General features: G+C 47.9%; 1 protein-coding gene across 3 annotated transcripts in view; it reads left to right on the top strand.

Moving 5' to 3' along the window:
• The window catches only part of SUSD4 (sushi domain containing 4), a 157,099-nt gene that overhangs the window by 113,326 nt on the left and 30,594 nt on the right, over window positions 1-13,179 (top strand). For all 3 annotated transcript variants that reach the window (XM_077282202.1, XM_077282200.1, XM_077282201.1), the window contains one exon: window positions 12,531-12,719. In XM_077282202.1, the coding sequence (XP_077138317.1) occupies window positions 12,531-12,719 (189 nt within the window). The remainder of the gene's footprint in view (window positions 1-12,530; window positions 12,720-13,179) is intronic.

Genomic DNA, 13,179 nt, shown 5'->3' with positions numbered 1-13,179 from the left:
GTGAGTAGAAAGATCTGATCACCTCCAGGATCCCTGATTTGGATCTGTTCAGGGAACCCGTATCGTCGACCAAACCTGTCACCACCTTACAACTCACTGACATCTTACAGTTTCTGTAGGGGTCAGGCGAGCAGTACCTCCCGAAATCCCTCTCAAAAACCAAAGATGTGTGCCTATCGTACTGACACCTCTTGAGTAAAGACTTCACTCTGGAGATCTCCTCACGGTCACCTCCAGCCGAGACGAGATGTTCGAGTTTCCTCCTCAGTTCCCGATACAGGCGGTACCTGCTCAGGCTCCTGAGGCTCGAGAGCTGGCGGAAGAAACTCGCAACCCGATCCTTGAACATCTCCCACCACTCTGACTTATCGCTACAGAGATCCAAAAGCGGTACCTGGCTCTGAAGAAAGTCCTCAAAGGATTGTCTTATCTCTGCTTCTTCCAAGAGGGACGAATTCAGCTTCCATAGTCCCCTTCCCATCCGAGGGGTTTCTGAAACATTCAGAGAAAAAGAAATCAGACAGTGATCGGAGAACTCCACCTCAACAACGGACACTGCTGAAGAGATGGCTTCCTCCTTTAAAAAAAACCTGTCTATCCTAGACCTACAATTACCTCTATGAAAGGTGAAACCACAGTGACCTGGGGTGTGCCGGATGTGGACATCCACCAGGCGAGCGTCACTAGCTATGCTATTAAGAGTATTACTATCATAAGCCAGCCGGTCAATGGAGCCTCCCCTATCACGAAGCCTTGTGACAGTGTTAAAGTCACCTCCAAAGACCACCTGCCGACTCGTAAAAAGATAGGGCTTAATCTTCAGGAAGAGACATTTAGGGTATGTGCACACGTTGCGGATTTCTTGCAGAAAATTCCTGAAGAAAACCTGAAATTTTCTGCAAGAAATCCGCATTTTTTTTTTTGCGTTTTTTTTCCGTTTTTTTCGCGTTTTTTTAGCATTCTGCAAGCGTAATTAGCTTGCAGAATGCTAAAGTTTTCCAAGCGATCTGTAGCATCGCTTGGAAAACTGACTGACAGGTTGGTCACACTTGTCAAACATAGCGTTTGACAAGTGTGACCAACTTTTTACTATAGATGCAGCTTATGCAGCATCTATAGTAAAAGATAGAATGTTAAAAATAATAAAAAAAATAAAAAAATGCTTATACTCACCCAGACATCTCCTCAGCGGCGTCCGTTCCTCTTTCTCTAGCTGGCGTGTGCGCACAGGACCTTCCGTGACGTCACGGTCCGGTCACGTGAGCGGTCACATGACCGCTCACGACCAATCACAGGACAGTGACGTCATTCGGCGAGGTCCTTCAGCGCACACCAGCTACAGGAACCAGCCAGCGTGCAGCACAGAGGCGGGAACACAGCGCCGGACATCGAGGGTGAGTATAGGACTGTTTTTTATTTTATTTCTTATTTTTTTACCAATTATATGGTGCCCAGTGCGTGGAGGAGAGTTTCCTCTCCTCCACCCTGGGTACCAACCGCACATAATCTGCTTACTTCCCGCATCGTGGGCACAGCCCCGTGCGGGAAGTAAGCAGATCAATGGACCCCTAGGTGTGCGGAATCCCCGCAATTCCGCATTTTTAATGAACATGTTGCTTTTTTTTCCGCTATGCGATTTTTTCGCGGAAAAAATCGCAACATTTGCACAAAAAATGCGGAATACCTTGTAAATAATAGGAGGCATATGTTAGCGTTTTTTTCGCGTTTTTATCACGTTTTTATAGCGAAAAAAACGCGAAAAAAACGCTAACAATCCTGAACGTGTGCACATGGCCTTACGGTCCCACTTTGACTGCGGACCATAGATGTTAATGAGCCGAAGCTCCTGTCCCCTCATGAAGACGTCTAAGACCAGGCACCTCCCCATTTCTACCTCGATAACTCTCCGGCATTCAACCGATGCAGTCTTAAAAAGGACTGCCACCCCGCTACACGGCTCGGCCGCAAGAGACCAGTACGAAGACCCGCACCTCCACTCGCTCTCCGCCTTGCGTATGGCCCCCATATCCGTAAGCCTGGTCTCCTGCAAAAACAAAATTTCAGCCTCAAATCGGGTGAGAAAATCAAAGGCCGCAAATCTAGCCGCATCAGACTTTATACTAGCGACATTAATGGTCGCTAGAGTCAACGGGGTGGGTGCCGCCATCATGAGTGATCGAGTTAGATGGCCTTTTTCTTCCCCCCACCCTTTTTCTTAGCCCGCTCATCTCCGGATGATGAAGCCCCCCCTCTTCTTTTCAGAGAGACAGAGGTATCCATCCCTCCCACCTCTTTCTCATCTCCGGACCCAGGGTCGTCCCCACCTCCAGAGGAAGACACACCCCCTGGAGAAGGGACTCCCCCGCCTCCCAAAGGCCCTCCCGATGTTACCTCCGGAACCTCACCCCCGACTCCCGTCTCAGCAGGATCGTCAAGGGCTTGGAACCGGTTGGAGAGGGGGATCAGAGGGGAGTCGGTGGGACCTTCCTTAGGCACCTTGGTCAGGGAAGAAGATTTTCCACCTTTTTTATTCTTCTTTTTTTTACTTTTAGCACACTTGGCACTCTTGGTACCCTTGTCACCCATTTCTTTTTGCTGGTCCCCTCCATCCTCATCAAAACTTTCATATTGAGAGGCATCTGAGAGATCAGCCGCTTCCTCATTCTCCATCCGTCTGATCTCCTCATTCACCGCTTCCTCCCCCGGGGCCTCAGTGACATGGGCCGTCGCGTCGGAGGAGGGGGCAGCCATTACCTCAGTTTCCCGAGGCTCCTCCTGCCCCCTGCCCTCCTGACGTCTTGCCTGCCTCCGCTGGTAAGAGGGGCCCCTAGCCCTGCCATTCCTCATCGGCCCCTCAGCTCCTCCCCCGCTGCCACCTCCAACCTCTGCAGAAGTTGCACCGCCAGTAACTTCCTCACGGCTTCCCTCCGCCCGGCCGGCCATGGCATTAGAGAAGGAACGAGGGCAGCGGCTGAACGGGTGACCTAGATCACCACACAGGTGACATCGAATGACACCACAGGATGCGGCGAGGTGACCCACCTCGCCACACAAGGCACATTTCTGCACCTTGCAGCCCGCGCTGAAGTGGCGAGGATCACCGCACCTGTGGCATACCTTCGGCTGCCCCTGGTAGAAGACCAGAATCCGATCCCTTCCCAGGAAAGCCGAGGAAGGGATGTGGGTGACAGTGCCACCTGAACGCTTCAACTTTACCATGAAGGTCCAGCCTCCTGACCAGATACCAAAATCGTCCCGGTTCTTCTTAGGGACCTCCACAACCTCGCCGTAGCGGCTCAACCAGGTCATTATGTCAACGCCAGAAAGAGACTCATTACATGTTAAAACGGTCACTTTCTTCGGCCCACTTTGGCGAGAAATTGCTTCCACAGCGAACCCTCGCCAGCCGGGCTCCTCTTTTACCAGCTCATAATTCGACCAAAAGAGCTCCAAGCCCTCCGGCCGAACAAAGCTGATATCAAAGGTGGAGGTCCCAAAAGGATGTTTCAGAGCAAAGATGTCAATAGCCCTGAAGTCCATCTTCATGAGGAGCTTCACTACATTTGTCCTGGATGGACATGCCTCATCGCCCCTCCAGCGAAGACGAACCACATTTCTCCTGGAGACCCCCCGCCCGGCTGTCGGGAGGGACCACACGGTCTCCCCCCCCCCCTTTTCTCTTGGAAGGCAGCTAGACCAAACTTATCTAGCCAGTAGGACAACGCCACCTCTCTTCCCTCTACATTGATCGTCCGCTCCCCTTTTTTGAGGGCCTCCAGGAAACGGCGGCGAAAAGCCTCATTCCCTGGGTCCGGAGATGAGGAAGACCCCTGTGGAACCCCAGCGGCAGCAGTCGCATAACTAATGGCGGCTGCAGGTGAGGGGGACGATGGACCAGCCCCTATATTCCCTGAACCCTCAACCTCACAGTCAACCATCTCCACCTCATTTACCTCAGCCTCACCATTTTCACTGGTAGAAATCACCGCACTGGCACCATTCACACCAACCATACCTCCAGCAGAAACCGCCCCTGACCCGTCACCATTATCACTGACAATATTCACACCACTTGCACCACTTCCATTCTTATTTACATTTTTATTTGTATTTTTTTTTCTGCTTTCTGCTGGGGTTGTTACTATTTGCAGTGCAGCTGCCCCTTTAAGATCCATACTGCAGGGTTTGATCACCACACCCTGCTTTTCAGCAGAGCATGTGCTGGCAGCTGCAGACTGTTGCTCCAGCCTCTCCTGCAGACCATCTCCACGCTCCTGTGTGCACTTCACCGCCGGGTCCCCCACAGATACAGGTGACACACATGCAGAGAACCCCGGCGGTGCGACCCCCTCCGGTGAGGGTGTGATCCGGACCGGCATTACCGCAGCCATTACAGCTGCACCCGAGATGATAAGCGGTGCCGGGGTCCCGGATTTTGACCCAGCATCGGATCTGCATGTGGGGGACCCCGACACCACAGCACACGCCGCCGATGATGCGGCCCCGGCTGACAGCGCACCGCCAACACTGGGGGAGCGGTGACCACCGGCAAGGTACCCACAGCCTCCACCCCCCGAGCGTCAGCGGGTGCAGCAGGCACCAGGCCGTCCCCCGTTTCCACAGAGGATCGGGCCTGGACACCTCCACAGATCTTATTACTGCCCGCCACAGGGCCACACTCCAGACCATGCACACTGTCCGGCTCTGCAGCCGCATGCCCACTCTCGCCCCCTCTGCTACCGCCAGCAGAGACGGCGACCTGCGCCATACGACTTGTACTCTCCCCGCTCCCTCGCACCGGACCCACTGCAGGTCCCGGGCCGGGGTGGGTAGCGGGCTCCACACAGCGGGACCTGGGGGGGCCCAGGAAGGGGGACAAACACCAACCTCTCCGCCGATGTTTTCTTCCTTTTTTTGCTTTTCTTTTTCCCCCTCCTGGTTGCCTCGTCCCCGCAGACCTCATCCCCAAACTTCAGGTGGGCATAATTTACTGGGGACTCTAGCTGACGGATCTGCTGCAAGACGAGGCAACCCCCACTACTGCTGTTATCGCTGCTGCTATCATCCGCATCTCCCCCATCATCCTCTGAAATACTATTGTCTGATGGGAGTGGGACCTGCACTGGATCTATCCCGCTGTGTGTGGCCTGGAGATCACTTACCAAGCCCCCAGGTGGGTACGGTGCCTCCTCCATCTCCTCATGGTCCACCTCCTCCACCTGGGTCGGACGCCGAGACCCCTCTGGCTCCTTCGCAGCAGCCATGTTGTGGAATCGGTCCTCATTTTCCAGTTTTTCCCGGAAGGGCCCGCTGTTATCCAATATAGCCGCTCTCCGGGCTTCCATGCCCTCAATGCAGATCCCCAGGCTGGATATCCTGGCTGTTAGGGCAGACTTCTCTGTGCGGAAGGCTCTGCTTGCAGCTTGCCTCACCTCCTTCAGCTCCTCCCGGAGTCTCCTGATGGTCTTCCCAGCCTCCTCATACTCGCCGAGGTACGTATGGACACGGGAGCCATAGCTGGTAACCGGCTCCCGTGCGGCCCTAGTGCCCCAATCCTTCTGCACCGCCGCCGCTGCACCTCTGCGAGTACTCCGCTCACCTCCGGGAGGAGACACCACAGTGGCCCTCGCCTCAGCCTTAGGGGCTTTGCAGCCCTCCTGGGTCTTCCTGGGCTCCTCCATGTTTTGGGCCTTGCCAGATCTGGTGACCCTCTTTGCCGGTAGCAATGAGCTCCCACCCCTCGCCGGCTTAGACCGAGGGGTGGGAGACGGGGACTCAGCCCCACAGTCCATCCACTACACCCCTCTCTTTCCTAGATCAGAGAGGGGGGGGGAATTACTGGGTGGAAAAAAAAACAAAAAAAAACTGGTTACTCTCCTGGAGCAAACAGACCAGCACCTTCCTCCACAGACTACAAGCTCCTAGTGGTGCCTGTATAAATCTGTATGCAGTGAGCTCCCCCTAGTGGTGGCTGTATAAATCTGTATGTAGTGAGCTCCCCCTAGTGGCTTTTGTATAATTCGGTATATAGAGAGTTCTTCCTAGTGGCAGCTGCAGGGAGAAAGAAACTTTTAAAATGGTGTAAGCTGTATGTAATTGGCCTGTGATCCCCACTAGGAGCCACAGTGGTGTATACATGCTGCCATTCACTAGAACCCAGGGGACACAGCACTACTGGGACCACGGTGGTCCCTTCTGAACATTTTCACTTGATGGAGCCTAAGTTGTAGATCTCTCAACATAACCAGGGGCCACATCCATGTTCCAGGGTCCATTTTTGGCACCAGTGTCCAGGATCCCATCAGTTAGTAAGTGATGGCTGCCAGATGATTGTTTCTGCTGTCTGGCCCTTTTCATATAGTTAGTTGGTTGCAGGATGGTTTCCACATTGTTGCACCTAGAGGCTATGTTCCCATTCAGATGAAGTCACACATTGTATCTGTGCAGAGCTTTTGAAGACCAGCACTCTGCTTTCCTAATGCTGCTTCCACCTCTAGGAATTGACATGGGGTCACACCTCTTGCACCCCACCTAACAGATAATGTAAAAAGGAAGAAAAAATACTGACTTTTTTTCCCCACAAACAGCGCCTCTGTGGTCCTTCGGCTGCCCCTGGTATTGCAGCTTAGTCCCAATAATCTGAATTGAGCTAAGCTGCAATACCAGAACTGGCCAGTACACAACAGTGGCGCTGTTTTTGAAAAAAAACAAAAAACAGTCACATAAATAAATAGAAAAATAAAACAAATCCTTTAAAGGGGTTATCCAACTCTTTTTCTAACTTAAATGAATGTGTTTGGGACCTAAGAACATTGTTGCAGTTGGGTTTCATTACAAAATTGGCACCGTTTTGCTTTTACAGACTCATTGTGTCCTTTGATGTTGTCTTGTGTCGTAAATCAGGTGAGAGGAGCTCAGGAAAAGATGGATAAAGAGTTACAAAATCACCCATCAGAACGAGCTCACTGACGAATTCTCTGTTTACTCATTCTGCATCCAGCATTAGGCAGTGCTATACATCGGCTGTAGAAGGCAAACAATGCAACACTGTGACAAGTGCATGCATTTAAATAAAAGTGGACAACCCCTTTAAATATTCTGCATGCGGGTCATAAAAATGCAAATCACCACTGAGGAGCTAGAAAATGGCCTTGTTTTGACTTTCATTAAACTGCAATCCATCTAAAATGAAAACTGAAGTCACTTCTAAATAGTCTTGATTAAATATCTCCTACCGTTTTTGTGTGTCCAGCTCCTACGCAGAACTATGCGTCTCCACGGTTACAGACTACAAATAGACCCTGTGTGTAGCCTGATCCTGTTGTACAGAAAACGGGAGGAGATTTTTCAATGAAGACAACTTGCAAAGTTGTTTTTTTGTTTTTTTTTGATGTGTTGGGTGTCAATACCTCCTTTATTAATGAAGGGTTTTTCCACCTTAAAGGGGTTTATTGGGATTGTATGATTTTGTTTGTGTAATGCCTGCAGCAATGCAGTAGCACACAACCTCCACCAGAGGGTGCGGGTGAAGGAAAATAGGTACACTCACAGAGAAACCACAGAGCAGCAGGCAGGAGCCACTAGGTGGCGGAAGAGTAGTCATAAAAGTCGGGTCAGCGACAGAGAGGGAACGAAGTACCAGAGGTCACATCAATACATGTGGTCAGAAACAAGCCAAAGAAGTCAGAGCCGGACGGGAGCAGGAAAGCCAGAGATGGAAGACAACCAAACAGGTCAGGGGACAAGCCGAGTCAAATACCAAGAGGTCACAACACGGAGAGCGAATACTACGACGAGCGAAGTCACAGGGGAGAACAGGAATGGGACCTAGGTAAATGGGCAGAGGATGAATCAGGGTGTAACGGAGTCAGCTGCTCAAGCCAGAGACTGGAACTATAACTGACACAGCTGGCAGGTAACAGCAAACTGAAATAGCCAGACAGATACCAAAACGAGGCAGGGAAAATTAACCCCCGCTTGACCATCCCGGGGAGAAAATAATCAGAACCAAACCCCGGACTGGATCATGACAGTTAGACCATAGGATCAGTCCGTAGAGTCTCGGGATATATGCACACAGTGCAACACTCGGATGTCTTTTTCACTTATTTTGTGCGCTGCTGTAAATCCTCCTGTCGATAAGGCAACGTGGTATTGAGCACAGGAGTTTCCGGTGTGTACAGGAGAAGACCGATGCTGGTCGGGTTATTGATCAGACAGGGATTTATTGTGCTCGTCTTACTCTGGTCTTCTGCTTTCCTTTGGATCAATACAAATGTTCTCCATTTAGAAGCTGCAATACAATCCAGTACAAGTGAAAACCTCAGCTTGTATCTAAGATGGATATTAAGTGCAAATTAATCGGTGGATTTTGCCCTTCATGGGGGGGTATTCTCGTATTCTCATATTCCCATCTTCAAGTTTCACTAATATTTACTAAATGTCATTACTTTTCATATTGCCCAATCCCACTGCTATAGTTTCCTCCTTTTTCATTTCTTAATGATCATGGAGCATGCACAGCAGCTCCCAGTCCGGCCATGTCTGCGGCCCTATTTAGGTAGAAGAGCTTGAGGATGTTTTCGTTAGTCAGGGATCTGTTTTATAGAGGTGATGATCACACGCTCAGACCAGTGACATCCCAGTGCTGCTGTCCTGAACTGCCCAGGGGATCCAGGAAGTAGCCGGCAGAGGGACCAGGGTGAACGGTAAACCAGCAAGATGGGAATACCTCTTAACAAACGCATACTTTGTTCAGTTGACCATGCGTCTGTTCTCGATGACAAGAAGAAGAGAATAAGCTGTTGCCTGAGCAAATGATTGGGCATATTGAAATCCAGCATGCCCTATCCTTCCTTTCCTTTACATTTCCTATCGAGGGAGGATGTACCTCCATGCACTTTGGATGGTTGGTTGGTTCCACTAAAATTTGCGAGTTCATCCAACATGTGTATGGGCACCTATACTGAGAGTAGGCACTAGACGAAATTATAGGGGCTGTCATGTTGTTTAGAAGAGAAACCGCTATACTGTACCAGATCATTCTATGGATCCTATTCACTTCTACAGGGGTCGATTCCTTCTGTCACGGTTTCTGTTGATTGGTTGCCCATAATAAGATAGTTACTAACTTGCCGACTGTTTCGTTTCTGACCATTGGGACCCCACCGATCCACCAAAAATAGGCTTTCAATTACCGCTTCGGAGTAGAACCATAGCTATACATGCGCTGTACCACTCCATCCATTCTCTAGTAGTACCACTCCATCCATTCTCTAGTAGTAAGACTCCATCCATTCTCTAGTAGTACCACTCCATCCATTCTCTAGTAGTACCACTCCATCCATTCTCTAGTAGTACCACTCCATTCATTCTCTAGTAATACCACTCCATCCATTCTCTAGTAGTACCACTCCATTCATTCTCTAGTAATACCACTCCATTCATTCTCTAGTAGTACCACTCCATTCATTCTCTAGTAGTAAGACTCCATTCATTCTCTAGTAATACCACTACATCCATTCTCTAGTAGTACCACTCCATCCATTCTCTAGTAGTACCACTCCATTCATTCTCTAGTAGTACCACTCCATCCATTCTCTAGTAGTACCACTCCATTCATTCTCTAGTAGTAAGACTCCATTCATTCTCTAGTAATACCACTCCATCCATTCTCTAGTAGTACCACTCCATTCATTCTCTAATACTACCACTACATCCATTCTCTAGTAGTACCACTCCATCCATTCTCTAGTAGTACCACTCCATCCATTCTCTAGTAGTACCACTCCATCCATTCTCTAGTAGTACCACTCCATCCATTCTCTAGTAGTACCACTCCATCCATTCTCTAGTAGTACCACTCCATTCATTCTCTAGTAGTACCACTCCATCCATTCTCTAGTAGTACCACTCCATTCATTCACTAGTAATACCACTCCATCCATTCTCTAGTAGTACCACTCCATCCATTCTCTAGTAGTACCACTCCATCCATTCTCTAGTAGTACCACTCCATCCATTCTCTAGTAGTACCACTCCATTCATTCTCTAGTAGTACTCCATTCATTCTCTAGTAATACCACTCCATCCATTCTCTAGTAGTACCACTCCATTCATTCTCTAGTAGTACCACTCCATCCATTCTCTAGTAGTACCACTCCATCCATTCTCTAGTAATACCACTCCATCCATTCTCTAGTAGTACCACTCCATTCATTCTCTAGTAATACCACTCCATCCATTCTCTAGTAGTACCACTCCATCCATTCTCTAGTAATACCACTCCATCCATTCTCTAGTAGTACCACTCCATCCATTCTCTAGTAGTACCACTCCATCCATTCTCTAGTAATACCACTCCATCCATTCTCTAGTAGTACCACTCCATTCATTCTCTAGTAGTACCACTCCATCCATTCTCTAGTAGTACCACTCCATCCATTCTCTAGTAATACCACTCCATTCATTCTCTAGTAATACCACTCCATCCATTCTCTAGTAGTACCACTCCATTCATTCTCTAGTAATACCACTCCATCCATTCTCTAGTAGTACCACTCCATTCATTCTCTAGTAGTACCACTCCATCCATTCTCTAGTAGTACCACTCCATTCATTCTCTAGTAGTACCACTCCATCCATTCTCTAGTAGTACCACTCCATTCATTCTCTAGTAGCACCACTCCATTCATTCTCTAGTAATATGACTCCATTCATTCTCTAGTAGTACCACTCCATTCATTCTCTAGTAGCACCACTCCATTCATTCTCTAGTAATACCACTCCATCCATTCTCTAGTAGTACCACTCCATTCATTCTCTAGTAGTACCACTCCATCCATTCTCTAGTAGTACCACTCCATTCATTCTCTAGTAATATGACTCCATTCATTCTCTAGTAGTACCACTCCATTCATTCTCTAGTAGCACCACTCCATTCATTCTCTAGTAATACCACTCCATCCATTCTCTAGTAGTACCACTCCATTCATTCTCTAGTAGTACCACTCCATCCATTCTCTAGTAGTACCACTCCATTCATTCTCTAGTAATATGACTCCATTCATTCTCTAGTAGTACCACTCCATCCATTCTCTAGTAGCACCACTCCATCCATTCTCTAGTAGTACCACTCCATTCATTCTCTAGTAGTACTCCATTCATTCTCTACTAATACCACTCCATCCATTCTCTAGTAGTACCACTCCATTCATTCTCTAGTAGTACCACTCCATCCATTCTCTAGTAGTACCACTCCATCCATTCTCTAGTAGTACCACTCCATTCATTCTCTAGTAGTACCACTCCATCCATTCTCTAGTAGTACCACTCCATTCATTCTCTAGTAGTACCACTCCATCCATTCTCTAGTAGTACCACTCCATCCATTCTCTAGTAATACCACTCCATTCATTCTCTAGTAATACCACTCCATCCATTCTCTAGTAGTACCACTCCATTCATTCTCTAGTAATACCACTCCATCCATTCTCTAGTAGTACCACTCCATTCATTCTCTAGTAGCACCACTCCATCCATTCTCTAGTAGTACCACTCCATCCATTCTCTAGTAGTACCACTCCATCCATTCTCTAGTAGTACCACTCCATTCATTTTCTAGTAGTACCACTCCATTCATTTTCTAGTAGTACCACTCCATTCATTCTATAGTAGTACCACTCCATTCATTCTCTAGTAGTACCACTCCATTCATTCTCTAGTAGTACCACTCCATCCATTCTCTAGTAGTACCACTCCATTCATTCTCTAGTAGTACCACTCCATCCATTCTCTAGTAGTACCACTCCATCCATTCTCTAGTAGTACCACTCCATCCATTCTCTAGTAATACCACTCCATCCATTCTCTAGTAGTACCACTCCATCCATTCTCTAGTAGTACCACTCCATTCATTTTCTAGTAGTACCACTCCATTCATTTTCTAGTAGTACCACTCCATTCATTCTATAGTAGTACCACTCCATTCATTCTCTAGTAGTACCACTCCATTCATTCTATAGTAGTACCACTCCATTCATTCTCTAGTAGTACCACTCCATGCATTCTCTAGTAAAGTGTTCGCTATTTCCGGCAATACCACGGAGAAAGAAATGAGTGGCACACACATTCTTTATTCTGATGTGGCATTTCTGATCTCTGTTTTAGGATTGATAGGTTGGACCAGTGGTCAGTTCCCAACCTATCCGCAGGTTATCTTCTTCCCTATTCATGCAGAGTAAGAATGTGAACTATAAACCATGACCTGATCTGTCCTAAATCTGAAAAATTTCCTTTGTGATCCAAAGTGAGGATCAAACAGGATCAACCACCAAAGGAGCATATCCATTGGTGATCGGTTTGCTTCAAGCACACCATTTGGGGGTCCTCTTGTTGCAGCCATAATGCAGACCCTACATTTGTCTATTTTTATATGTGTGAGCAGCTTAGAGATGTTGCTTTTATATCTTACGGTGTTGGTAACTTTTCCTCTATTTGATAACTTTTCCCTTTGGTCTCGGACTCTCCAGGTTGCCTCCGGCCTTTGGTTCTTCCTCACAGTTACGTAAACATCTCGGACTTTGACTCCTCGTTCCCCGTGGGTCGGGTGGTTTCTTATCAGTGTTTTCCTGGGTATAAGCTGGAGGGGGCAGAATATCTGGAGTGCATGTACAACCTCATCTGGTCCGATGAACCTCCCAGGTGCCTTGATGTGGAAGGTAAACCTTTTTAAAACTTATTATGTGCAGTTTTGACGTTTTTGTAAATTTCCCACCTTCTCTTTGCTCTGTCTGGAAATACCCTCTAAATATAATAGACACACCTCATTGAATCCAAGCCACTCTAAGTCCTTCCCCTTCTCCCATGTTCAGGAGAGTCCTGTTCAAAAACCAGAAAGTATAAAGTTCTTTCTAGTAAAGATCATTCAAAAAAGGAAAATCCAGCGTCACATAATGTGTCTCCTGTATTTTTGGCTAATTTTTGAAAACCTCATAAAGAGTACCTGTCACTTTCTCAAATAAAATGAGTTAAATACCTTGTAAAAATCCCTGCGTTCCCCTGATTCTGTTGCTTTTTTCTGTTTTGAGCTGCGTCGCTCCATTGCCGAGATATTTACATTTGCTGCTTTTGGAGCTTAGTATATGAAATCTCTGCTTGCAAACCAACTGGATATTTCTT

The sequence above is a fragment of the Ranitomeya variabilis genome, chromosome 2, assembly GCF_051348905.1.
Source record: "Ranitomeya variabilis isolate aRanVar5 chromosome 2, aRanVar5.hap1, whole genome shotgun sequence".
Lineage (NCBI taxonomy): Eukaryota > Metazoa > Chordata > Amphibia > Anura > Dendrobatidae > Ranitomeya > Ranitomeya variabilis.
Note: the sequence above shows the minus strand (reverse complement) of the source record. Positions and strands in the feature narration are given on the sequence as shown.